The 24961-nt window shown below is 44.3% G+C and overlaps 1 protein-coding gene across 9 annotated transcripts in view; it reads right to left on the minus strand.

Annotated features, from left to right (window-relative positions):
- The window catches only part of CD36 (CD36 molecule (CD36 blood group)), a 67811-nt gene that overhangs the window by 14617 nt on the left and 28233 nt on the right, over nucleotides 1-24961 (minus strand). For 8 of the 9 annotated variants that reach the window (XM_083399886.1, XM_083399890.1, XM_083399891.1 and 5 more), the window contains 4 exons: nucleotides 18377-18610; nucleotides 6807-6967; nucleotides 3622-3766; nucleotides 508-690 (listed from right to left, as the gene is read on the minus strand). In XM_083399886.1, coding sequence (XP_083256012.1) covers nucleotides 508-690; nucleotides 3622-3766; nucleotides 6807-6967; nucleotides 18377-18496 — 609 coding nt within the window. In that variant the 5' untranslated portion in view covers nucleotides 18497-18610. Of the gene's footprint in view, nucleotides 1-507; nucleotides 691-3621; nucleotides 3767-6806; nucleotides 6968-18376; nucleotides 18611-23212; nucleotides 23436-24961 lie in introns of those variants that run through there. The other variant, XM_083399883.1, reaches the window with a different exon arrangement.

Raw genomic sequence — 24961 nt, forward strand, 5'->3', positions numbered from 1 at the left:
TGTTCAATTTAAAGCCTCAACAGGATGAGACAGAAATGAAAATCACTCTATTCATTTCACAAGGGTGGGCACTAATGGAACTTGACCACCTGCTCCTTTTGCATCAGAATTAGCCAATGGGGTGGTGCCGGACTACAACTCCCAACATGCTGGCTGAGGCTGATGGGAACTGTGGTCTGGAGAGGCCAGGCTGGGTACATGATCACTGTTTAGTTCAGCGGGGGTGGAATGAGGCAATATGGTGGCCTGTGGAAAGACAATCTTTGCCGCTGTCCCCAGCAATGGCGGAACAAGGCCCTAAGGAGCAGGTTTGCTACTTTAAGGCTGAGAAAGAGCAAGCTCAGCCGAGGAAGACACAGCTGAGTTGTTTCACACTCCCCTCCCCTTCTTCGACCCTAGCCTCTCCTTTTCCCCAGCCTGGTTGTAAGATCTGATTTCTAAGGGCCTTTCCATTCTCCCCCAGCACCAAGACAAGTGGTTTATTTCCATTTTGAGACACATACGTACAGGAAGGAATACGCCAACCACCCTTTCAACTCCTGGAAGTGGAATTTTCTTCAAGAAAGGATCTTCATAGCCCCAGAGTATTTCTTTCACAGTTCTGTTTTGAAGGAATTGGGACTTCGATGACTTCACCCAAATGTCCAACAACGCTTGTATGAAGCCACTTTGATACAAAGCAGGTGCAGCCTGAGACAAACACAAACACATATACAGTCATAACTCGGGTTGAATATGCTTCATGTTGAGCGCGTTCGAGTTGCACTCCGTGGCAACCCGGAAGTAACGGAGCATGTTATTTCCGGGTTTCGCTGCTCGTGCATGCGTAGATGCTCAAAATGATGTCGCTCGCATGCGCAGAAGCAGCGAATCACAACCCGTGCTTGCGCAGACGTGCCGTCGCTAGTTACGTTTGCTTCTTGATGCAAACAGGGCTCTGGAACGGATCCCGTTCGCATCCCGAGGTACCACTGTATTCCCTCTGACTAACCTTCTTGCATTCAGGTTGTGACCAAGATGCCTCCCCTCTTTTTTGGGGGGGGGGGAGGCTGCAATAACCCAGCCAGAGACCAGGCAATGAAAACTTTTGAACATTAGTGATAAGCATTGTGGTTGATTGGAATCAGAGCAGTGACATGGTTCAAGTTTTGGTGCACTGTCTGCTGTATTTCATTTTGGAAGGAAATCTTGAAGCACTCCCCAATGTTTTAAAAGCCCACCATGTACAAAAAGAACTAGAAACCTGCCCTAGTCTTCTAGGGGAAAAAATATATGGATTTTTAAACACACACACAAATCGAAGATCCTTCCAACTTCTGATTCTACAATGAATCTAATTGCTTGACATGATTTCATGCTATTAAGTATGACAGAATATGGTGGTTGTCTACATTTGGGATATCTATTCTGTGGGAAGGAAAGAGGAAACTGAGGTTTAAGACTCTAAGTGTGGAGCCACATGATAAACAGCTTCACAGTTCTCTTCCATTTGCTACAGAATTTATTTATAGGCTGTACAGTGGTGTTGTTGTTGTTTAGTCGTTTTGTCATGTCCGACTCTTCGTGACCCCATGGACCAGAGCACGCCAGGCATTTCTGTCTTCCACTGCCTCCCGCAGTTTGTACAGTGGTACCTCGGGTTAAGTACTTAATTCGTTCCGGAGGTCCGTTCTTAACCTGAAACTGTTCTTAACCTGAAGCACCACTTTAGTTAATGGGGCCTTCTGCTGCCGCCACACCACCGGAGCCCGATTTCTGTTCTTATCCTGAAGCAAAGTTCTTAACCTGAAGCACTATTTCTGGGTTAGCGGAGTCTGTAACCGGAAGCGTATGTAACCTGAGGTACCACTGTATTATGAAAGCTGCTCATCATTCAGACAACGAAGGGACAGGAGGAAACTTCTATTTTGGCAACTGCAAGGCCAGCTGCAAACTTACCCTGGCTTCTCTAAAGAGCATATTCTTAGGGCCTCACAAAATTACAAATTCCAGGATTCTTTAAGGGGAAGCTGCTAGAGTCAAGATGCAATAAAAGGCTGCATCAAAACTAGGCTCATTCTCACCTGGGTCAAAGACCCAGTTTGGCTGGAAGCCTCAATGGTGCTCCTTGGGGGGCTTCATCTGGGATAGCCCCCCCGCCCCGGTAGCTACAGCTCTGCGGAAAGGTGCATAAATCCCACCTTTTCTCCAAGAATTCTAGCCAGTATGATTCTCCCCCCACACTCCCTTGTGTCACCACAACAACCTGAGAGATTGGTGAGGCTGGGAAATGGCAACTGGCCTAAGGCCACCAAGTGAGCTTCGTAGATGAGTGGGGAATTCAGCCTTGGTCTCCCCACTCCTGATACAGAACCCCCCCCCCCCATCCTGGCTCTCCCAACTATAATGGAGAGCCCACAACACCTTTCATTTCTGCCCCTAAAAATAGAATGGAGCATTATAATTCCTGAAGGGATATTTATGGTAACTATTGGAGAAGGGAGAGACAGCCAATCGATGGAGCAACTGCACCACAGTTGACAATCCAATCTTACCTATGACACTTAGCTACTACTTTCTCAGCCTCAGAAGAGAGAGGAGAGGGGAGGGGCCTATTACAGGGATGCTCAAGATTTCTGAGATAATTCCAAGCCCTTCACATAACTATATTCATCTAATCATCAATAACTATGCAGCTTTATCATCAGTTCATGAAGAAGAAGAAGAAGAAGAGTAGTAGTTTGGATTTGATATCCCGCCTTTCACTCCCTTTAAGGAGTCTCAAAGCGGCTCACATTCTCCTTTCCCTTCCTCCCCCACAACAAACACTCTGTGAGGTGAGTGGGGCTGAGAGACTTCAAAGAAGTGTGACTGGCCCAAGGTCACCCAGCAGCTGCATGTGGAGGAGCGGAGATGCAAACCCGGTTCACCAGATTACGAGTCCACCGCTCTTAACCACTACACCACACTGGCTCTGTGAAAAGTAGTCTCATTAGATCAAGATAATCACCAGATCTCTAACCGCAAATTCTAATCTGGGAAAATGAAAGCTATTCCCAGCCCTACCTGTTTTAGCAGTCAACTCTGGAAGAAATTAGCGCTACTGTGGCGCAATCGGAGGGTTTAAGGAGGGTGAAACACTCTTCCCGTATAAAGAAACAAACAATTCAAATTGATGCAAACATGCAGTGTATCGTTCTACAAATCAGGCCCCAAGGGGGTTTGGCAATGTGCTTTTCTTAAGAGCTACAGTCTCAGTAGGGCTGGATGGCTCTGGAGATGCCTCACTCTGGCACTAATTGGCACCATTGTTAGTAGCCTTGTCATAGAAGCCAAGTATAGGCTGGGCAAGGGATTTGCAAAAGGTTCGCCATCCCCAGCGGCCAAGGCAAAGAGGGCTCAAGCAGCAGAGCATGGCTACAATCACGCAAACTCCACACAGTGCCTTTTCTGTGGTGGAAAAAGAAAACAAAAAGACAACCACACTATTTCTAAACTGATTTAATTTTGTAGCTGGAGGACAACTTTTGTCCTCATTACTCAACCTGTGCATTTGGAAAGATGCATGTGTGAGAAAAAGGCAATCTGAAGATGAGAAAGTTTGAATGTTACATAATTAGGTAATTTGCCTGGCTTACGTACCACAACGGCAAGGTTGACTATTGTGAAAGTGTCGTTTTCTGGCCCAACTGAGAGATCAGGCTGAAAGAGAGCAATATTTGGCTGGTAGAAAGACACTGTGGAGTCGTTATGTTGAGTGATGTTTTCTTTCGGCAAATAGCGCACCCTTAGAAATCAAAGAAGAAATTTAACTGCAAAAGCTGAATTGAAAAAAATGCCGATTTAGCACCAGCCAGCTGAATCAGCATTTCTTCCCAGTGCCAGAGCATTCCCTCCACCCCAACACTCTTAACATCTTTAGGGTTCCTTTGGGTATAAGTTTGCATCGCAGTGCTTTGTTCAAAAAATATATAGGTGGTATCCAACTAAGTTTTACTCCGAATAGACCCACTGAAAGTAATGAACATGACTTATTTTTATTATTGATTATTGGTTAATTTCAATGAGTCTGCTCTGAGTTAAACTTAGTTGAATATCACCTCATGACAACACAGACATCACCTCCAAAAAGTGCTCCTATGCTTTATTTTTATTCTTACCCCGTTACGGTAAAGAACCTTTGTTACAAGTGGGGAGCAGCAGGCAGTGAGAAAATAAAGCCGAGCAATGCATATTTAAGGCCGCATTAAATTTGCCCTCATAATGAGTTTTATATAGTAATCCTGAACATGTATCTGTGCATAAATCCAGCTCAAGTCAATACTTTCAGAAGAGTTCCCCCCAAAAAAATTTACATAAGAGCAGAAGAGCCTGCTGGATCAGGCCAGTGGCTCATCTAGGCCAGCATTCTGCACTCACAGGAGCCAACCAGGTGTCTGTGGGATACCAGGGAGCAGAACATGAGCACAAGAGACCTCTCCCCTCCTGTCGTTTCCAGCAACTGGTATTCAACAGCATTGCTGCAGAGCCCAGGCATCTTGGCTAGTAGCCACCAATAGTCCTCTCCTCCAGGAATTTGAATAATCCTCTTTCAAAGCCATCCAAGTTGGTGGCCACCACTGCCTCCTGGGGGAAGACGGTCCATAATTTACCGTATTTTTCGCCCTATAGGACGCACTTTTTCCCCTCCAAAAATGAAGGGGAAATCTGGGTGCGTCCTATGGGGCGAATGCAGGCTTCGCGGACCTCTCCGCAAACAGCAGGAGCGCTCCCGCTGCTGGCGGAGAGGTGCCTGCATGCGGAAGCCTGCGCGCGCTGAGCTCAGCGCGCCCAGGCTTCGCGGACCTCTCCGCTAGCAGCGGGAGCCAGCACTGGGCTCCCACGGCTTGCAGAGAGCTGCCTGTTTGGGGGCTGGGGTCGGGGGAAGCTCGGGCTTCCCCAACCCCGCGCCTGGGGGGGAAATAATTTTTTTCCTTTATTTCCCCCCCAAAAAACTAGGTGCGCCTTATGGGACGGTGCGTCCTATAGGGCGAAAAATACGGTATGTGCTGCGGGAAGAAGTCATTTCTTTTACCTATTCTAAGTCATAGGTTGGGTGCAGGGTTTTTGTTGTTCTGAGGTGGTCGAGGGGTGCTGCACTTGTTTTACTTTACAAATCATCTCTTCAGTGACCTGAACTGTTCAGCCTTCCCACCCACTTGCACTTCCTGCCACCTCCCCAGTGCACCAGCCAGTCTGTCCCATAAGCAGGGGAAGGCAGAGGTGCCAGCTACTGTGCACCTGACTGCTGGGCTTCATTATTATTGTTATTGTTATTTTTAAAGTGAAGAGGAAGGTTTGTTCTCCTTCAAAACAAAGATGAAAATGGTGCAATGGAGGTTGGTGGCCAAACTCAGTTTCCCCAACTAAAGCTCAGGGAAGGCAACGAAAAGTAGTTCCTCTCATGGAGATTAAAAATAAATAAATCAGGAAGTGAAGGCTGCTTGGGAGTCTGAATGAGTGTTTAATAGAAAGATAGCCACCTCACAAAGGCAGGGTAAACTCAGTCCTGAACCCAGCAAGATTATTGTACAGTGGTTCCCCGCAAGACAAATGCCTCGCAAGACAGAAAACCCGCTAGACGAAAGGGTTTTCCGTTTTGGAGGTGCTTCGCAGGACGAATTTGCTATGGGCTTGCTTTGCAAGACGAAAATGTCTTGCGATTCCTGGGGTTTTTTTCCTGCTCCCCACCCCCTTTTTCTAAGGCACTAAGCTGCTAATAGCCTTTTAGCAGCTAATCCGCTAATCCCTTAAGACTTTAATAGCCGCTAATAGCCGCTAAACCGCTAATAGCGCTAATCTGCTAATCCACTAATAGGGTTGCTTCGCAAGACGAAAAAACCGCTAAACGAAGAGACTCGCGGAACGGATTCTTTTCGTCTTGCGAGGCACCACTGTAAATAAATCAGGAAATGAAGGCTGCTTGGGAGTCTGAATGAGTGTTTAATAGAAAGATAGCCACCTCACAAAGACAGGGTAAACTCAGTCCTGAACCCAGCAAGATTATCATATTTTTCACTCCATAAGACGCACCAGATCATAAGGCGCACCTAGTTTTGGGAGGAGGAAAACAAGAAAAAAAATATTCTGAATCCCAGAAGCCAGAACAGCAAGAGGGATCTGGCTTCTGGGATAGCCGTGCCAAGCCTCTCCCGGGTAGCGGGGTGAAGACTCCCCCTGCCTGAAGAGGCTGCACGTGGCTAAAGCAGAAGCCAGGAGAGGCGTTTTGTTGAAGGGGCGCTGCACAGCTCTCCCTCTCTGCGCAGCGCCTCTCCTTCGCAGGAAAGGTGCTGCAAAGAGAGGGAGAACTGCGCAGTGCCCCTTCAGCTAAGCGGGAGAAGGAACAGAAGGAGCCTCTTCTGTTCCTCCTCCGGCTTTGCAGAACAGGCGTGTCGCTGAAGGGGCACTGCACAGTTTTCCCTCTCTGCGCAGCCCTTCTTCAGCAAAGTGGGAGGAGGGGCTCCGTTCCTCCTCCCGCTTCGCTGAAGGGGCGCTGCGCAGCTCGCTCTCTCTGCACAGCGCCATTCACTCCATAAGATGCACTCACATTTCCCATTACTTTTTAAGACGAAAAATGTGTCTTATGGAGCGAAAAATACGGTATTAGGAAAAACACAGGGGGTGGGATGGGTGACTCATTTTTCACAGAAGACTTTTGTGTAATTGGAGAAGAGGTTTTTGGCACAACACTAGAACCAGCAGATTTGGAATAATCAGGTCTGCCCACCAACCCACCCTCAAAAAAGAACAGAAGGAGAAACACATTTAACACAAAAAACTTTGCCTACCTGTAAGTGTAAGGCCCTTTCTGCTTGAGTATTGGATGTGATCCATTTTCCATCACTTCTTTTGGGTTTTGCACATCAAAGAACCAAAATTGCCTATAGACTGGACTCCCGGGTACAAGCCAGTTCTCATATGCAATTGTACCATTTTCAAGGACTGTTTCCTGGAAGAAGAAAAGAGCAAGGAGAAAAGGAGGAGTGTTGTGTGCTGTGCTCCCTCCAATCAGGCTAATACAGTAGTGTGAACCTTCACACATTTCAACCTGATGTAAAAAAAAGAGTTACTTAAAAAAAAAAGACACAAGAATTGGAAAATACATTATAAAAGTAGATTATAATTGCTGATTAATACATCTTAAGAAACATTTTAACTAAGTGTTCCATTTATCAGTGCAGATTTAAACTGTGTTTCTTTTTATTCCAGGTCAATATGTAGGTGTGAGAAGGGGAGAAAGGGGGTGGGGAGCTTCTAGTGAAGTCAAGACAAAATATTTCAACTACTACATTAAGGAATAGTGGCCTTAAAATTATCTTATTTGATATGCAGTAGGAATTGTGGTGGTTCTAGCAAGATTCTCCTTCAACATTTCCTAAAATAGTGCTCATCAATGACAAATAGCTGTTCTAGGACTGGTCTTTCCCAAATGGACACCCCACCAATCTTCTGTTGCTTATAACTTTTGTATTTTAGATCCCAGGAAATTCAGGTCAAACTATTATCCTTCTGAAGGATCAAACCTGCAAAATTTCAGTCCTATTTTATATCTATTCACTGCTCCCCCTCCTGACACCATCTTTTCTGACCTGTATATAGCTGGTTTCATTTCTTCATCCCAATAGAAAAATCGGTTTCCATTCAGAACTCATTTGTCTGAACTACCATTATTTTTTTCAAAACAACTGGAAAAAAGGAAGGATTTTCACATGTCTTTTCAAAGTTTGCAAAAGAGCAACTTTTGAGCAAGTCCTCATAAGGCTCCTGTGGGAAATTGCTTCATCTTTTTGCCAAGGACTTAACCTTCACTCCAAAATATGCAGCAAAGGATTGTGTCTGTACAGCAGGCATACACTGCACTGAGCTGAACTTCAGCTATTCAGGGTCAGGCAGTGCACTTTGTGTGTGTTTCCCAATGCTGTCAAAACATGCTAAGCAAATGCCACAACTCCATCGAATGCTGGAACCACTGCACTTCAGAGTCCATAGTCCCTTTACAGAGAGCCAGACAGAAAGGAAATGCAAGATGCATTGGGGGGGGGGGGGAGGTAGCAGAACCTGATAAAGAAGGCAACCCATTTTTGTTATTTAAAAAGCTTTGTCATAGGATCTGCCTGAAGCGCTCCAGAAGGCCAAATCCTGATGGCAATAGACTTGCTCGTTCATGTACTCTCTTACAAACTCGTGTCACCCTGACTCAACGTTTGCAGCTTTTCAACACTGAGCAGGTCCCAGGAGGCCAGGGATTATGTGGAGCACTGGGAAAGAGGAGGATAAGTTGAAATGAAAAGTCAGGAATCTACTGGGGAAAGGTCAACATGCTTTGTCTGGGACTTTGGATAAGGCCTTCAGAGGGGAAAAGGCCATCTTTACATGACCTATGAGACACAAACATACAGAAAGTTCACTAGCACTAACTGCGGCTAAACAGCTGACAGCCGTTTTCTCCTATTGCTCATCCCATGTTAAGAGGGTACAGTTAATTCCTTGAGTGGGAAGTCAGGCTGTTTGGTAAACACATCTGGCAGCCTGATTTGGGCCACAACTGGAAGGGATGGAGCAACAGTCACCCCGATGGAAATTCAACATTCAGAACCAGCCTATAGCAAAGGTCTCCTTGCCCTTTCCAGAACAACCCTTAATCTCCACAAACAGATTAAAAGGGTGTTAACAGCATCAACATGAAGCAATAAAAAGCCAGGGTGCACATGCTAGCACTTGCCATTCTGATCATATCCCTGAAATATACATCAAAGAAAATGCTCCCCACTCCCCTGCGTTGTGAGGTTGGACAGGAAATTCAAGCCTTCTGTCATTTTATTTAGAGAATTCTGTGACGGTATTCCTGAGACGCAGGTCTCCCACTTCAAGGTGCAGGTGGGACCTCAGGTTTTCCCTATGATCCACACAGAGAAAAGCAGCCTGTTAGGAAGAACAACTTTCTCCTAGAGCTTTTTCCTATGAAAAAGGCATCTAGATTTGCATGGGGAAACCTGCAATAAGAAGCATCTCATTTACACCATGCACCCTCAGGGAGAGTTTATATTATATTCTTATCAAATTACTCTTCTAGAACTTGGGGACATCCAATGAAACTGAATTCAATTTTTTTTTTTAAAAGCATAGTGGCTATTCTGCTTCATCTCCTGGCTGATGTAAAGAAAAGTTGGGACTAGTCCTACACTGGCCTACCAGGGAAGGAAACACATTTCAAGATGCAGAAGGAAGGCAAGAGGAAGACCAGCCTAGAGAGACCCACCTTCTCAAAGCACTCTTTGTGTCAACCGTCCACTGATGTTGCACAGTGTGTCATTCCTATTCTACAGAGAGACATCATCTTTTCCTTAGCGGTCAGCTTAGAAGCCTTGTTGGAGTCAGAGAACTCGGGGTGGGTGTGCAAGGCAAGTCAGAAACCAAGCAAGAGGGAGGAAGCACCCAAGATGCAAGAGAACATTCCACCCGTGAATACGGAACCAATGAACCTGCCTTAAATAGAGCCAGACCAATGGACGAGTCAGTGTTTCCTGCACTGACTGGCAACAACTCTCTGGGGTATCAGACAAGAGGCTTACACAGTCTGACCCAGAGACCTTCTGCTCTCCAGCACTGAAGGTTGGCCTTTGAATGAGTTGGTAAAGTTAGCAACATCCTCATTAATTCTGAGCACTCTTAAAGCAGGATAAATATAAAGGCTGGATCACATTCAATGCATCACATTGTGTGTGTGTCTGTATCTGCACATACACATGCAGCTCCTGTGTATCCTATTTTTCCTCTTTTTTCTTGAAACAGTGAAACTGTGGCAGAGGTAAGTGGGCGAGAGAGACTATTGTGTTCTTGCAATTCCTGGCAAAAGGGCTTTGAATATTCTGCAAGACCAAGCATTTTTTTGTGGGAAGAAAAAAAAAAGTAAAACAAGATTGTTACTTTCTACTTGGAAGTTACTTATATGCCATTTTAAAATAACCTGCTAGTAGTGATGGCTATTGCCTGAAACACTTTGAGGCTTGCATTCCTGTGGCTACGCTAAATGTTGTCAGTCTCTCATATGCAATAGAATTCTCAAAGAGAAATAAACTAGGATTGTTAGGCTAAACCTGGGATGGGGAACTTGTGACACTCCAGGTTTTGCTGAACTTCCCATCAGACCCAGCCAGCAAGCCCAGTGGTCAGGGATGAGGGGACCTGCAGTGCAGCAACACCCAGAGGGCAACAGCTTTCCCTTCCCTGAGCCAAAATGGCACCCAGTGCCAGAAAGAGGGCTTGTTCTAAAATTAATTTAGATGAGCATTCTGGGCGCCTTCCTTTATTTACTCAGCACTGCCAGAAGCAACTCCAGTTCACTGTACATCTAGTTAATGACCTACACATGAGGTTTTTTTAGCCTGCAGGGGAAATCCTACTGCAGCAGTCAAAAGTGGGGGATGGGTGAGAAATTTTATTCGGTTCACATTCAAATGTAGATCTATCAAATTTGCACTTGCCAAAACCATATGAAAACTGCCATCTTTCAAAATTTGCACTTACAAGTTTTGCAGTGGATTTCTCCAACCACACAATATTTACAAAAATGCATATTTTAGGGGAAAGTGTGCTAATGTAAAAGTGAAAGTAATAGTATACAAAAATGCATTATATATTTGGGGGAATGTGTACGTTAGTCAAAATTGCATGCAAAAATGTGTTGCTTATGAGAAATTTATACTAAAATGCTGGCAAATTTCCCAGATTGTTTTCTATTTTTTAAAAGTTGGCAATTGTTCAACCATGTTCACTTGGTGTATTTCTACCACACATGTAGCCATTCTTCACAGGTGAGGAGTCAGATATGTTCCAAAAATGTTTCTGAAGATCTTTCAACATTGCCAAAAATTGCCTCCAGTTTTCGACAGTGTCTTGCAAAAATGTACATTTAACCTATAACTGATTGTTGCTCCACATCAGTTGCTTTTGTAAAATGAACTATATTGCAATGTGAAACAGCAGCAAAGTTGTGCACGGTGCTCAAACGCTCCTACAGCAATCCTGTCATGCCGCAAATGAAGCAAGCCAAAGTCTGGCTTGTTGTGTCATCTGAATCTGGGCTCATGATTGGTAAGTCAAAAACAAACCTTGGCTACTGCTCACAGTTTGGAGAGAAATGAGCCAAGAGCCCAGATTCAGTCTGTGGCTTCTTTCATCTGCAACATTACAGCAGCACTGCAAGAACTTCACAATAAACTGTGGCTTGTTTTACACTAGTTCAATGTGACATTTGTTCTGGGCTGCATAGTAGCACTTGACTCAGTGCCAGACAGATGTATGCAAGACTTCGCAGAGGTCCAGAGAGGCCCAGGCCACTTTCAATCCTTAAGGTATCTTGCCACAATAAAAATAAGAAACAATGACTCGTGACTTTAGTGTAATTTTACTGATGTTAGCCACCCTGAGCCTGGCTCTGGCCAGGGAGGGCGGGGTATAAATAAATTTTATGATGATGATGATGATGATGATGATGATGAAGACAGAATAAAACTGCAAAAAGAAGACTGGGAGACATACTAGCTAAGAGAATAATTCTGCCTTCTACCAAATCACATCTCTTATTTGCTATAATTTGCAGCTCAAAGCTGAGAGACCGTGTCACATTTTGGTCCAATGCACATAAAAACAAGTTGCAAAATGATCAAATGCCAAAACATTAACAAGTGTCTACATTTGAGGTCCACTTTTGAGCTTGAGGCCCTGGTCAATTAGCCCTCCTGCTGGCCACTCTCCCTGAATTGGCCCTGGATCTAAACCCCAGAGCCTAGGACTTGCCGATCAGAAGGTTGGCGGTTCGAATCCCCGGGACGGGGTGAGCTCCCGTTGCTCGGTCCCTGCAGTTTGAAAGCACGTCAAAGTGCAAGTAGATAAATAGGTACCGCTCCAGCGGGAAGGTAAATGGCATTTCTGTGCGCTGCTCTGGTTTTGCCAGAAGTGGCTTAGTCCTGCTGGCCACATGACCCGGAAGCTGTACGCCGGCTCCCTCAGCCAATTAAGCAAGATGAGCGCCACAACCACAGAGTCGTTTGCGACTGGACCTAATGGTCAGGGGTCCCTTTACCTTTACACACCCCTAACAGAAGCAAATATGGAGATGAAATGGAAGAAGAAGTGGGGAATCACCCACAATTCCATTATATAGAACTACACATGACATTATTTCTTGGATCAGGAGTCTGAGGCAGGACACTCATGAGCTGCTTTTTCTCACTTTTGTAGAACAGAGATTAGTTAACTGTTACAAGTTTTGGTAAGGGCATCTCAACTACACCCCCCCCTCCCCAGTTAAACTGAGTAACCCAAGTCAGTTACGCAACGCAAGTCATTATCTCAGAATAGCTTGCAGTCATTTTATTTATCTAGCCAAGGGCAAAGTCAGGCCACTTTTTCAAATCAGTAGATAGCAGTGTGCAGAATAAGTTTTCATAAAGAACTGCATTCTTTGCAAAACAAAAAACTCACCAGATACTGCCTATCAGATATGAAAATCAAGAAACTGACCCGAGAGTGCTATGGATAATATTGCTTGTTATGTCTTGTTTCCTTTAGAGTGGGGCACTTAAACATTAGTGTCAGTATAGTGACGAAAGGGCTTGGGCCGTGTTGTCCCTGGTAATCCGTAAAGCTAGTCAATCTTCAGCAAGCCACTATTTAAAGGTCAGAAGAGGAGGCCAAAACTGATAAAATAGCACCACACATTGCAATACTATTGGTATGCCTTCCAGTAGTGCTAAAGAATTATCTAGACTGACAATAAAAATTTGGCTACTTGGCTGCTCATTCTGGAGTAAGCAATTCAAGGAAATATGACAAAAATGCCACATTAAAAAGCCCCTTTTGCCAACCCATTTCTAAACGAGAACACAGGAACTCCATCCATCTAGTTTAAAACCTTTGTGCCAATTCCACTTAGCAATCTCCTTCCCTACTTCCAAAACCCCAAACAAGCCCGTTTCAGTTTCCTTTACATTTTCTTGCCACCAGCCTCCGAAACTTAAGCTGGTTAAAGAAAATTACCCCTTACTGGGAAGCTTAATTGCAGTTCAGCCTCTTAAATAATAGAGATATGGGCACACCTTAGTTTCTTGGATGATACTCTATACACACCTGGACATTTCAGGTTGCCCTGGAGTCCTACGCTTTAATTTGAAGCTTCTGTTCACAACCACCAGCCTGCTATATTGCATTTGTTTAAACGCAGTCAAGTATTGCAAAGTCTCGGAGGACAGTGTTGCTACCAGAGTTTCCCCAACACAGATTCTCAGAACAAGGATGAAGGCTGGACATTGAACACTTTAATGCAGTGGTTTTCAACCAATGTACCTTGGCACCCTGGGGTGCCTTGAAGGTCGGTCAGGAGTGTCACAGGCAATACTGGCCTCTGTCCCTCTTTCCTTCCCTCCCTTCTCCAATGCCCTCTTGCGTCTCTGCCTCCCAAAGGCTTGCACAGCAACCCTGGCTATAAGCTCAGCAGGCAATTGGTGCCTCTGGGAGGTGCCTCTCTTTAGGGTGGGGGGGGGGTGCAGCTCAGAGACCAGGGATGGAAGCAGGAGCTGCCCGAAGGACTCCCAAGGAGAAGGGAGAGGAGAGGAGGCTGAGAGAACATCCCACAAGGAAGGGTGTTTGGAAAAGGGTGAGAGGCTGCCAGCTCTGCAGGCAAGGGCTGACACAACTGGGCTCCTGAGCCCCACAGGGCTGCCACAGAAATAATGCAGTTGGTCAAGGGAGCCGTGGACTCAAAGAGGTTGAAAACCTCCGCTTTAATGTATGTAGCTCTATCAGCATGTGTGATGCTTTACAGAGCATACAAATGCAAAGAGTCCAATTCCTGCTCTGCGAAGCTTGCAATCTATATTTAGACATTTCCAAGATGGCGCAGAACATCTAAGCAGAAAGCACACAGGCAGATGAAGATGGGGGACTGGGTGGAAGGGGAGGTGGGGGCAGAAAATCTGACACATTAGCAAAGCTGTGTTTCATCGGCGCACAAAAATCACAGGAAACAAGAATACTACGGTGGAGCCACAGATGACTTAAGGAAGTTCTATGCTGAAGAGACCTCAGCTTCCTTTGGTAGAAAAGCTGATGTCCTACAAATAGTTCAAAGATTTCCCCTAAAAATACTGGTCAGGATTCAACAAGTCCCATCAGGGGAAGCCCTGTGCAATGGCATCTGCTTGAGCAATGGGGTTGCCTCCTCTCCTCACACCATGTCCTGCTGTGTCCCTGAAATTGACTTGGAGGGTTGGGGAACCCCCGGAACAGAACACAATGGGAGGAAAGCTGGGATAGTTCCATCTGACAAGCAAAAATGCTTACCCTGGCAGAAAGAGCACCTTAGGACAAAGTTGAATTCTTCCCTTTGAACTTTTTTTAAAAAACAAAACAAAACCCAAAGTAATTTAAATTGCAAATACAAGAAAGCCCCAGTAGAACACAATTTCATCAGTGTTTGGGCAACACTTCAAAAGTATTGACTGAGTGACTGTTCAAGAGCACAAACACAATCAGCCAAGAGATCTGTACAATGCTGCCAATCCACTTCTGAGTCCTAACACCGAAAGACTGCTCTTCATGTGGGTCACAGTAAATATTTTAAAATGTGCTCTTTGTGGGTGTGTTCAGGTCCTAAGGTCTACTTTTTTCCAAGCACTGTGGCTCCCTGCTCATACCAACTCTATTTCTCACATGCAGTGCCAAACATTTTATATGGAACCCCAGTATCTAAATGTGGAAGAGATATAATGCAGTTTTTGGATTGGCAATGGTATAAATCTTAAATGGATGATTCCAGACCCCATAAGCACCACTGTCATATTACAGAGGTCCAACTGGCCTCAACTAGAAGTCAGGTGTTTAGTGTCATGGTCAGGATCAGCCTGGCAGGTCAACTTTGACATGTGGGAGGGATCGCCCACCTGTCAGTCATGTGATATCATCATTGTGTGGCAAGATTGGCATGTGGATGGGACCCTCACCACAGCACTTGGGGAAGACTGATACTTGCAAAAGCAGTTCTTTTTCTACTTTCCTGGGGAGCTACATGCAGTAAAACTGAGCAGAACTTAACCCTTTTTCAATACATGCCTCCTAGGGAAAGGAGAACGATAAACCATTCCACACAGTCCAGCCTCCCCAAAACAGTTCTAAGGAGATGGTACTTCTCCTTTCTGCAATGATGTATGCTTGCTTTCATCAGTCGCCCCTTCCCAGAGACCAGGTGCATGCAGTTAAAAGCAAGCAGACCCGGGGGGGGGGGGTTGCTGCTTCCTTTGGCTGTGTACATTTTTCCCAAAGATGGCTTGGCCAAATTATGCAGGGCTAAACCATCACCTGTAGACTACTAAGCTGTTTAAATTTTGCTGGGATCAGACACCCACAACAGTGCAGAATTGAGCCCCACACTCCCACCCACCAGATGATATCACAAGTGATGTCAACTGATTGACAGGTGTGCGTGGTTTGGGTGAAATGACCTGATCCATGGCTCCCCCCCTGCTTTAATCGACTGTGCATAAGTCATTCTGAGAGCCTTCTTGGCTAAAAAGCAGGCAGCAAATGCTCTAAACAATATTAAAAACAGGTAAACATAAAATATCATGTGGATGCTTCAAAGAAACTTTAATGCTTGAAGAGCACTAATCCCACAACATCCACCCTCTGGGAGCACCCGGTGTGTTTCAACAACAAAAAACATTAAACAAGTAACTAACCTGCTGAGTAACGCCCAGCTTCCTGGGAAGTGTTCTAGGAAACATATAGTTCATATGGAGATGTAGCCAAGCTTGTTGGGCGTAACAATCACTTTGCATGAACTGAGAATGCATCCCAGAATCATCCTCCTCCTCCTCTTCCTCCTCTGAGAAGACTAGTAATTATAGGCAAACCCCTTTGATATTGTCATTGGAGGAACTCCAAGCAGTTTAGGGTAAGCCCAAGGTTTTTTTTAACCCATTTTTTAAAAGCCCATTTGGAAACCACTGTTCAAAGAAATGTATTTCATATCAGGAAGACAAACATACATCAATAGCAACAATATTCTAGCCTGCAGCCTGAATTTAGCTTTCTAAAATTTTAGGATGCCTCAATGCTTTAAAAAAAATATCCATGACATTGGAACTCATTTTGCTCTAAGAGCAAAAAGAGTAATAGAAACCAAAAGTTCTTTATTGGAAAAACACTTTAGTAATAATTCTGCCGCAGCTAATATTGAGCAAAAACCCATTTTATATAGTATCCCACCAGCTGATTCCATTTTCTTGGAGTGAAACCCATTTTATCTGTATTTAAAGTCACGTTCCCTAGCTTTTATGACAGTGTTGGAACCAACCACGGAGCATTGTGCCATAAAGATTAGCTACCGATAAAAAGATAAGTGTTATAAAATGTTGGCTCTTGAACAAGATACCAGAGAAATTCAGCACACAGCAGTACATAAACATGCACTTTACAGTGGGTTTTTTTGGGGGGAGGGGATAGTTTTTAAATTGACTATAAACTCCACCCCCTAAGATCTCACATGGCTTGTTGTAACCGGGTATCAAAAATTTCAAGCAAACCACTTTTCAAATGTCATCTACAGCGCCATAGGTGCCAATTCCCTGGGGCTCTGGATGCCTAAGCACCCACAAAATTCCCCATGAAGGGGCTGGGCACCCACAAATTTCAGGGCCAGGGCCATGCATGCTGCACGGCAGCCACGACCCAGGGCACCTACAGTCACAGGGTCAAGCTGGCACTCCGGTACAGTGCCGATAAAATGGGTCAATGCAGGCAGGAAGAAGAAAATGAAAACTAGCAGATCCCAGATTCAAATAAAGCTTCTGTTCTGTCAGTGTCTTTAGCAACATGGAATAATGCTTTATAAGGCTGTTAAATGATGATTGAGAAAGCATGTTGCTGTTGGCAACTAATATATATTTAAACACTCCATGTGATATCTAGCTGAGACCATCCACCAGCAGAATGGACTTCCCCTGGTGAAAGAGGACTCTCCTTCCTCTCTTCCCTATTGAAGCCCCTTGTGTCCTTCTAAAATCAGCTCTGTAGGGGTAGCAGACCCTCCAGAAAAGGTTATGGAAAAGATGTGGGGAGCAGATAGGAAGGCAAGTCTCATTGCACAAGTGGACTTTAACTCTCAGCATTCAATGATCACCCCAAGTATTTAGTGTTCAAAGAAAGTAGCTGTATGCTCACAGATTTGAGATGTATATTATTAGTGGGGGGGAGGAGTCAAATTAACTTCCTCAATAAAGTGCTCTTGTTAACATACAATTGAATGTTAGGCTGTAGTGTGTACAGTGAACATCTAAACCTTGGTGAACACTGAAATTCACATGTGAATAAATGCCAACAATCCCAAATGAATTTCTCCAAGGACCAAAAATAAAACATAAATTCCTCAGTTTGATCTGCACTGATCTGGTGCCAACCAGAATTCAGTGACAGTCAACATTTATCATGACGTCTGAGTTTCTGAACATAAGCAGAGATTGTCAGAGTTGACATATGCATGCCAACATTCAGTAGGGTGGGGTGTTGGGTTGGGGGTTAGGAATATGCCCAGAAGAAAGTTGTGCGGAAAGTTTCGTCATGTCAGCCTGAAACTCCAAATTTCATTAAATGCATTCCAAATTCATACCAAAGAGCATGGAATGGGATATTAAAGTTTTGATTTTCCGAGCTGAATTTTCTCAGAAGTCATTTTTATATTGTTTTCTTTCACCCTCCTCAAGAAAAAGGGCCACTTCTCACTGTTTCCACATGCCACAAAATGCCCCAGAATGACACTACATGGTGGGCTCCACTTGCAAGGAACTGTTGAATTTCTGCTCTATCTGGATAGATTTGGTAAAATGGTCTCCCAACCCTCTACCCTATCCACAAATAGAGTGCTGAAGTCATTTAAAATGAAGCAAGTAATTGCAATTCAGTATTCTCTCTCTCTCTCCCTCCCTCCCTCATTCATAGGTGTAGATTGATTTGGGGAAAGTTCCTTTATCTGAATATCACAAGTTACATTGGCTGTCATTACAGGACACCGCCCCCCCCCCCCCAAGGCATCGCTGGATTGGAAAGATGAGAGGACTTCAAGCTGGAAACCCAAAGTCCACACGCTAAAGCAGAATGCATAACAAGGGCATAGAATTGGGACACTTCTGCATGCTTCTCAATCATGGAATTCATTGTAGTATTGGAACAGGGGTTACTCTTTTCACACGTAAACCCACTTTTGTTTTAGGTGTGTTTGGGGGATGGATGGCACTGTAATAAGGAGACCAAAGAGGGAATTAAAACAATAGCAAAACATACAGGATTTCTAGAAGCTCATTACCTTTTTTACTGTCTTCTCAACAAAATAGTTTCCAAGTGGTATCAAGGCACCGCCAAGGATGGCTAGAATTGCTCCAATGACTGCTCCACTCAGCAAACCACAGTTCAGCAAACCGCCCATCCTTCTGGTCTGCAATTTCTTCCACCTCTGGGAGCTCTTACAACTTTGTCGTCCAGGAACACATGCACCCCTCTCGGCAGCAGCAGCCTCTAACACAGCAAGGTCCTAAATGAGCTTTCAAAAGAGATCAAAGTACAAAGTACAGTATGAGCAACAGCTGGAGATATCACCCAACACACTCACATCAATCTAACCATTAAAAAAAATTGTTGCACACACAGACACACACACTTAATCGTTTTCTTGCAGGTTGTAGCAGAGAATTCAGTTATGCACCCTTTCGCTTTTATTATTACATTTCGCAACACAGATAAGTACTCAAGCACAGCAAATACTCATGCATACTCATGTGCCGATTGTTGACTACTTAGTCCTAAGCCCTCTCTCCACACAGGAAATTCTGTACCCAAAACTGGAGCAAGAAGCGTCAGAAAAATGGATCAAAAGATTGGTCTAAGGGGGCCAGGTTCACCTGTGGTCACTCAACACTCAACCTGCGGCTGAACATGGGGGACCAACAACACTGAAAAGGCACCGTGCTTAATAAAGCATTTAAAGCTCCAGTTTGAACTATGGTAGCATAACCTGCACACACAATTCTTCATCAATTGCTGCATTCTTCAGCAGGTCTGTATTAATTATTTAATAAATTTATACATGGTGCTGGTGGAGACTCTTGAGAGTCCCTTGGACTGCAAGAAGATCAAACCTATCCATTCTGAAGGAAATCAGCCCTGAGTGCTGACTGGAAGGACAGGTCCTGAAGCTGAGGCTTCAATACTTTGGCCACCTCATGAGAAGACTCCCTGGAAAAGACCCTGATGTTGGGAAAGATGGAGGGCACAAGGAGAAGGGGACGAAAGAAGACGAGATGGCTGAACAGTGTTCTGGAAACTACGAACATGAGTTTGTCCAAACTGCGGGAGGCAGTGGAAGACAGGAGTGCCTGGCATGCTCTGGTCCACGGGGTCACGAAGAGTCAGACACAACTAAACAACAACAACAACAAATTTATACACAACCATTCATCCAAGGATCACAGTATAAAGAATACAATAACAAACAAAGCAATACCCAACAATAAAAATATGGTTTAAAAGACCATAGATTGTTGAATAAGCCAAAGGCCTGGTAGGAGAGGAATGTTTTTGCATGGTGCCTAAAGATAGGTCACAAAGGCACCAGCTGAGCCTCCCTGGGGAGAGGATTCCACAATCAGGGAGCCACTTCACAAAAGGCCTATTCTCTTGTTGCCGCCCCCCCCCCCCCCGGACATCTCATGGAAAGAGCACACTAAGAAGGGCCTCAGATTATGAGTTCAGGGTCTGGGTCAGTTCATACGGGAACACACAGAAGCAGATATCTGCATGCTAATTTTCAAGATTACAGTTGAGAGTTTTTTCCACAGGTGTAATGTTGCTTCCTGGCAAGAACAGAGCACCAAAATGTCTGCTGCAGAGTCAGAGGAGTTAAAATCTATTTTTAAAGTTAATTTCAAGATTCAAATGCCGCACTGGAGATTATGATTATATACACTCCAAACTGTACTTGTGTAGCTTGAGATGCAGGGACATAATTCTACAAAGAGGTTTATGATAGAATCATAGAAACATAGAATTATAGCGTTGGAAGGGACCCTGAGGGTTATGTAGTGCAAGCCCCTGCAACACAGGAATCTCATTTAAAACATCCATGGCAGATGGCCATCTGACCTCTGCTTAAAAACCTCCAAGGAAAGAGAGTCCACCACCTCTTGTGGGAGTCAGCTCCACTGTCAAACAGGTCTTACTGTCAAAAACTTATTCCTGATGTTTAGTCAGAATTTCCATTCTTGTAACTTGATGCCACTGGTTCTGTTCCTAGTTCTCCAGAGCAGCAGGAAACAAGCTTGCTCCATCTTCCATGTGATAGCCCTTGAGATATTTGAAGATGGCTATCATATCTCCTCTCAGTCTCCTCTTTTCCAGGCTAAACATGCCCAGCTCCTTCAACTGTTCCTTATAAGGTTGGTTTCCAGACCCTTGATCATCTTGGTTGCCCTTCTTAAATTGTGGTGCCCAGAATTGGGCACAGTATTTCAGGTGTGGTCTGACCAGGGCAGAAAAGAGTGGCACTATTACTTTCCTTGATCTGGACACTATACTTCTGTTAATACAGCCTAGAATAGGATTAGCTTTTTTTTGCTGCTGCATCACACTGATGACTCATGTTCAGCTTGTGGTCCACCAAGACCTCTAGACCCTTTTCACATGCACTACAGGTGCCCCTTCTGTGCCACACCTTTGTTATCTTAATGACTAGATGCTGGATTTAGAAGGCAGTCTCAGGCATGCAGCCTAACCACTCTCCTAAAATCAAAACAGCAGTGGCAGATTGTGGGGGTCTCAAATTTCAGCAGCGCCCTGTGTGGTGCCAAAATTTGGGGGCCCCGTCTGCCTCTCACCTTCCTTGCTAAATCAGAGTTCCATGCCCAGTGCAATCAAACCACTGATGACAGCGTAGTGCAGATGGGACCCCGGCTGCACCCAGCAATTCCAACACAGGCAACAGCAGATGAACGCAGCAGACAAGTCACTGTAAGGACCACTTGTGAAGTGGGGATATGGAGAAAGGAGAGGAGAGTCCCGTCCTGTCCCCCAGTGTTGACCTCCATGCAGTCACCCAAACATGTGAATGAAGTCTTCATCCAGTTGGACAGTGGGTGAACCCACAGTTATATGTGCGCAAGGCCCCCGTTGGATCATCATGTAAAAGTTAGGTACAGCAGGTGTGATCTCAGTTCTCCTCCTTATAAGTGCACACCTCATAATAACTACTTATTTGGGTCCATGTTGTGAGATGCTTAAGCAGCAATTTGATAGATTAGGGAAAGAAGTCTCTATCCACTGTTCATTTTTTAGAAAAGGTCATCCTAACTTCAGGAGAAGGAAACACCTTTTCCATATTTGTCTGCCCAACACTCTCCTGAACCTGCATGGTAATATACCGGCAAACCACCTCTTGAAAAACATATTAGTGCTAGCAGATAATCTTCTTTTCAGCTACATAATGCAGGGCAGCCTGCTCTGAACTACTGTCAAGTTTTTGCAACAAGCTATTTAGCAAAGTCTGCCAACTACTGAAAGTTCTATCCACCACTGTAACTGTAAAAAAACAGCCAGTCAAGACTCATCCTTCAAGTTACACAATGTTGATTAATGTTTCACAATAGTTCAATGTATTCAGATAGTAACAAGGTTATTGATAACTGCAGTTGAGGGTCAATAAGAGACCATTAGTGATTGAGCTACTGACAACACAGATTACTGTTACAAGGAGATTAAAGAAACAATTCAAAAAATAGACAACCACTGGGGTAAAACTCACAAGTATGCAAACCTTGGAAGGTTTCAGAAGATCTTACAGAAAAGTAAGGAAAGAAAGTAAGGAAGCTTTCAGTACAGTCTCTGTATTTCCATACAGAATTCTTGTGACAAAGTCCAGAGAATCCTACATGATTTTCTATCTGGACAGATATTCATTTAGCTGCCACAGCGCTATGGGGTCCCTGCCAATCATTTGAGCCAGAGAGCATATTGCAGAAGGCTTGTGCAAACCTCATGTTTCACAATATTTATGCATTAGTTTTACTCAAGAAGCTGCAGTCATCTCTCCCCTCATTAGTGACATGCTGCAGACATCCTTGGTAGAATTTCAGGGACACCTTCTCTGTCCCTTGGCTCTGTTTAATAGGTACACTTGGAAATTGAAGCCTTGTAGGGTCTGATTAGATGAGGACTCCTGTACGGCTAAAAGAATTGTACAGGTGGCGCCCACCCCTTTTGACAAGTGACACCTATCTATTCTTTGAGTAGATCTATAGCTTAGTGGCAGTATGCATGCTTTGCACGCAGAAGGTCACAGATTAAATACCTAGCATATCTTCCAGCCCTAGGTAGGAGACCTGCTGCCAGTCAGTGTATGAAATATGGGGTTGCGTGGACCAAAGGTCTGGCTCCTTAGGAGGCAGCTTCCTCTGTTCCTAAAAACCGTGTCTTCCTTTGCACCTGAGAAAGCCAAGTACATCAGGCAGCAACAAAGGGCTAAAATGATATCTGTATACACCTTGAGTTTATTTGTTTTTCTTATAATAAGTTAAGTATAAACAAGTTGAGGTGTTGCCATTTTATATGTGAAAATTACAGCAGCACTAAATGGAGTATTTAGAAAGGTTCCAAATTCTGAGCAACAACAAAAGAGTTTCCAACCCTTCCATTCAAGTTTTGGATTCAAAATCAAAGAGCTCCAGACTTCTGGGCATATCTTGCTTTAGCAAACAAATATGATCTCTCAGTTGCCAAATGGTCAGTAACAAAATGCCAGCACACATAAGCTGCCCAAAACTGAACCCAAATATCCCAGGATATTAAATACAAGTACTCAAATAAAATTGCCAAGCATTTCTTGAGTATTCAGGGAATAATCCAAACTCAGAGAAGAATTCCCTCGGCACAGAAGGTGGGGGAGTCTTTAACTGTATTTCTCCAATTGTCTAAAATCATAAAGGAACCAAGGATAAACACATAGAACAAGCCTACCGAAGCTGCTTAAATAGCCAGATGCCTTCTAAATAATGCAGAGAAACAATTTTTCCAATATATGAAATATCCTAGAAGTTGCCACAAATACTGAATATGTTTAAACAACTTCTAAACACCAGCATAAGAAACTCCTTACCTCTAGAGAGAGGAGACCCCTCCTTTTAAAGGAGTTTGAGAGAAACTTTGTCAAGAGAACAAATGCATATCCTTACTAAAGACAAAAATAAAATCCATTAACTCATGGGGTAGATGGCTGATTTGACTTCTCCATTTATTGCCAGAAGATGCTCTGAACGTGCATTGCCATTTAATGGCTATTTATACCAGCGAAAAAAGCTTTACTGTCAGTGTTGCTTTTTGCAAGGAGGGGGCTGAATTGGTGATCCAAGTAAGGCAAGGGCCAGGGTGAGAGAAGGGAAACTCCTAAAGCAGACCAGTTGTCCCTGTAAGAAGCGTCACACCCAAGGCTGCTTCCCTCTCACACAGTATAGTAAGATGTTCCACTTTCATGTCCCTTTCAGACAGTTTCTAGAGCTTTGTAAACATTTCTGTAAGGCCATTGTTTTGCTAGCTAAACAGAGCATCCTGCAGGCAACCACAGTGCTATCTCAACTCCTTCTTTTGTCACATAAATGTAATCAAATTCCTCCAGAGTGAAAGAGCCAAAAAGGAAATAAGCTATTGTATCCATCTGGCTGCTCAGTTAATTTAGCTAGTCACATGCTTTTGCCCCCCACAGAAAGTTTGAACATGACAGCACAGGCTTCCGTTCTGGAGAAAATGAGATTCCCCCATTTTTAAAAGTTTTGGACAGAAAAGAATGTTTTTAAAAAGCACGGTAGCAATGGGGGACGGAATGGTGAACGTTTCTAGGAGCTGAGGGAGGAAACCAGCTTCTTGAAGTCACCTGGGCTGGCAAATGGCACGTGAGTTGCTACGCAATGCAACATAGTTTGTGTGCCTTGAAGGCTATCCAGTTTGTGCAAAATGCATCCTAGTGGGCACAACTGTTCAAACTCAGACATACTATTGGCATTGAACAAACTGCACCTGCTGCCAAATTATTTCAAAGCCCAAGACAAGGTGCTGATGTGGATATATAAAACCTGCAACATCTTGGGACCTAAATATCTGAAGGAGCACTTCCTTTCGTATCGACTTGCCCATGAGTTAAGATTCCTCTGGATACATAAACTTTGGGATGCGAACGCGACAAACCCAGAAGTATTTTTCCGGGTTTCACAGGCGCGCATGTGCAGAAGTGCTTTACGCTCCACACGCATGTGCAGAAGCGGTCCTCTAGTTGCGAATTCCTTGGGATGAGACCAGACCTCTGGAACAGATCCCATTTGTAACCGGGGGTATTCACAAGGATTTTAAAAGATGTATCACCAAATGTTGCCGAATTCTGGAGAATTGGATTTAAGATTGGAAAAGTGAGAAGCCAAAATTTACAGATTTGGCTACCCTAACATGGACAGGCTTCCTTTGTGGTGGCTCCCTGTCTTTGGATCCTCCACCCACCTGCAAGGAGTGTTGTGTGCAGATTATGCTGCCCTTTCACAGGCAGATAAAGGTGCAGCTACCTTCCCCATGGCTTCAGGAGGGGTTGAGGTTTTGTCTTAGAGAAAGCACTTCTGCTTATGCAAGGCAGGAAAGAGCACTCTCTTTATGCTGACCTCTCTCCTACTTAACCTCTTTGATTCCAAGGAAATGGAAACTATTTGGAAAGAATAGGTTGTGGCACAAAGTTGGGTGTGTGTGACAATATCAGCACATCAGGTGTCTTAACTTGGGCACTTATCTGTAACGAAAACCATCATTGGATAGAAACACACCGGGGGGAAAGAGAAACACCTGCAAGAATAAGAAGTGTTGATGCTGG

This window comes from Podarcis tiliguerta (assembly GCF_965153285.1).
Source record: "Podarcis tiliguerta genome assembly, chromosome: 10".
NCBI lineage: Eukaryota > Metazoa > Chordata > Lepidosauria > Squamata > Lacertidae > Podarcis > Podarcis tiliguerta.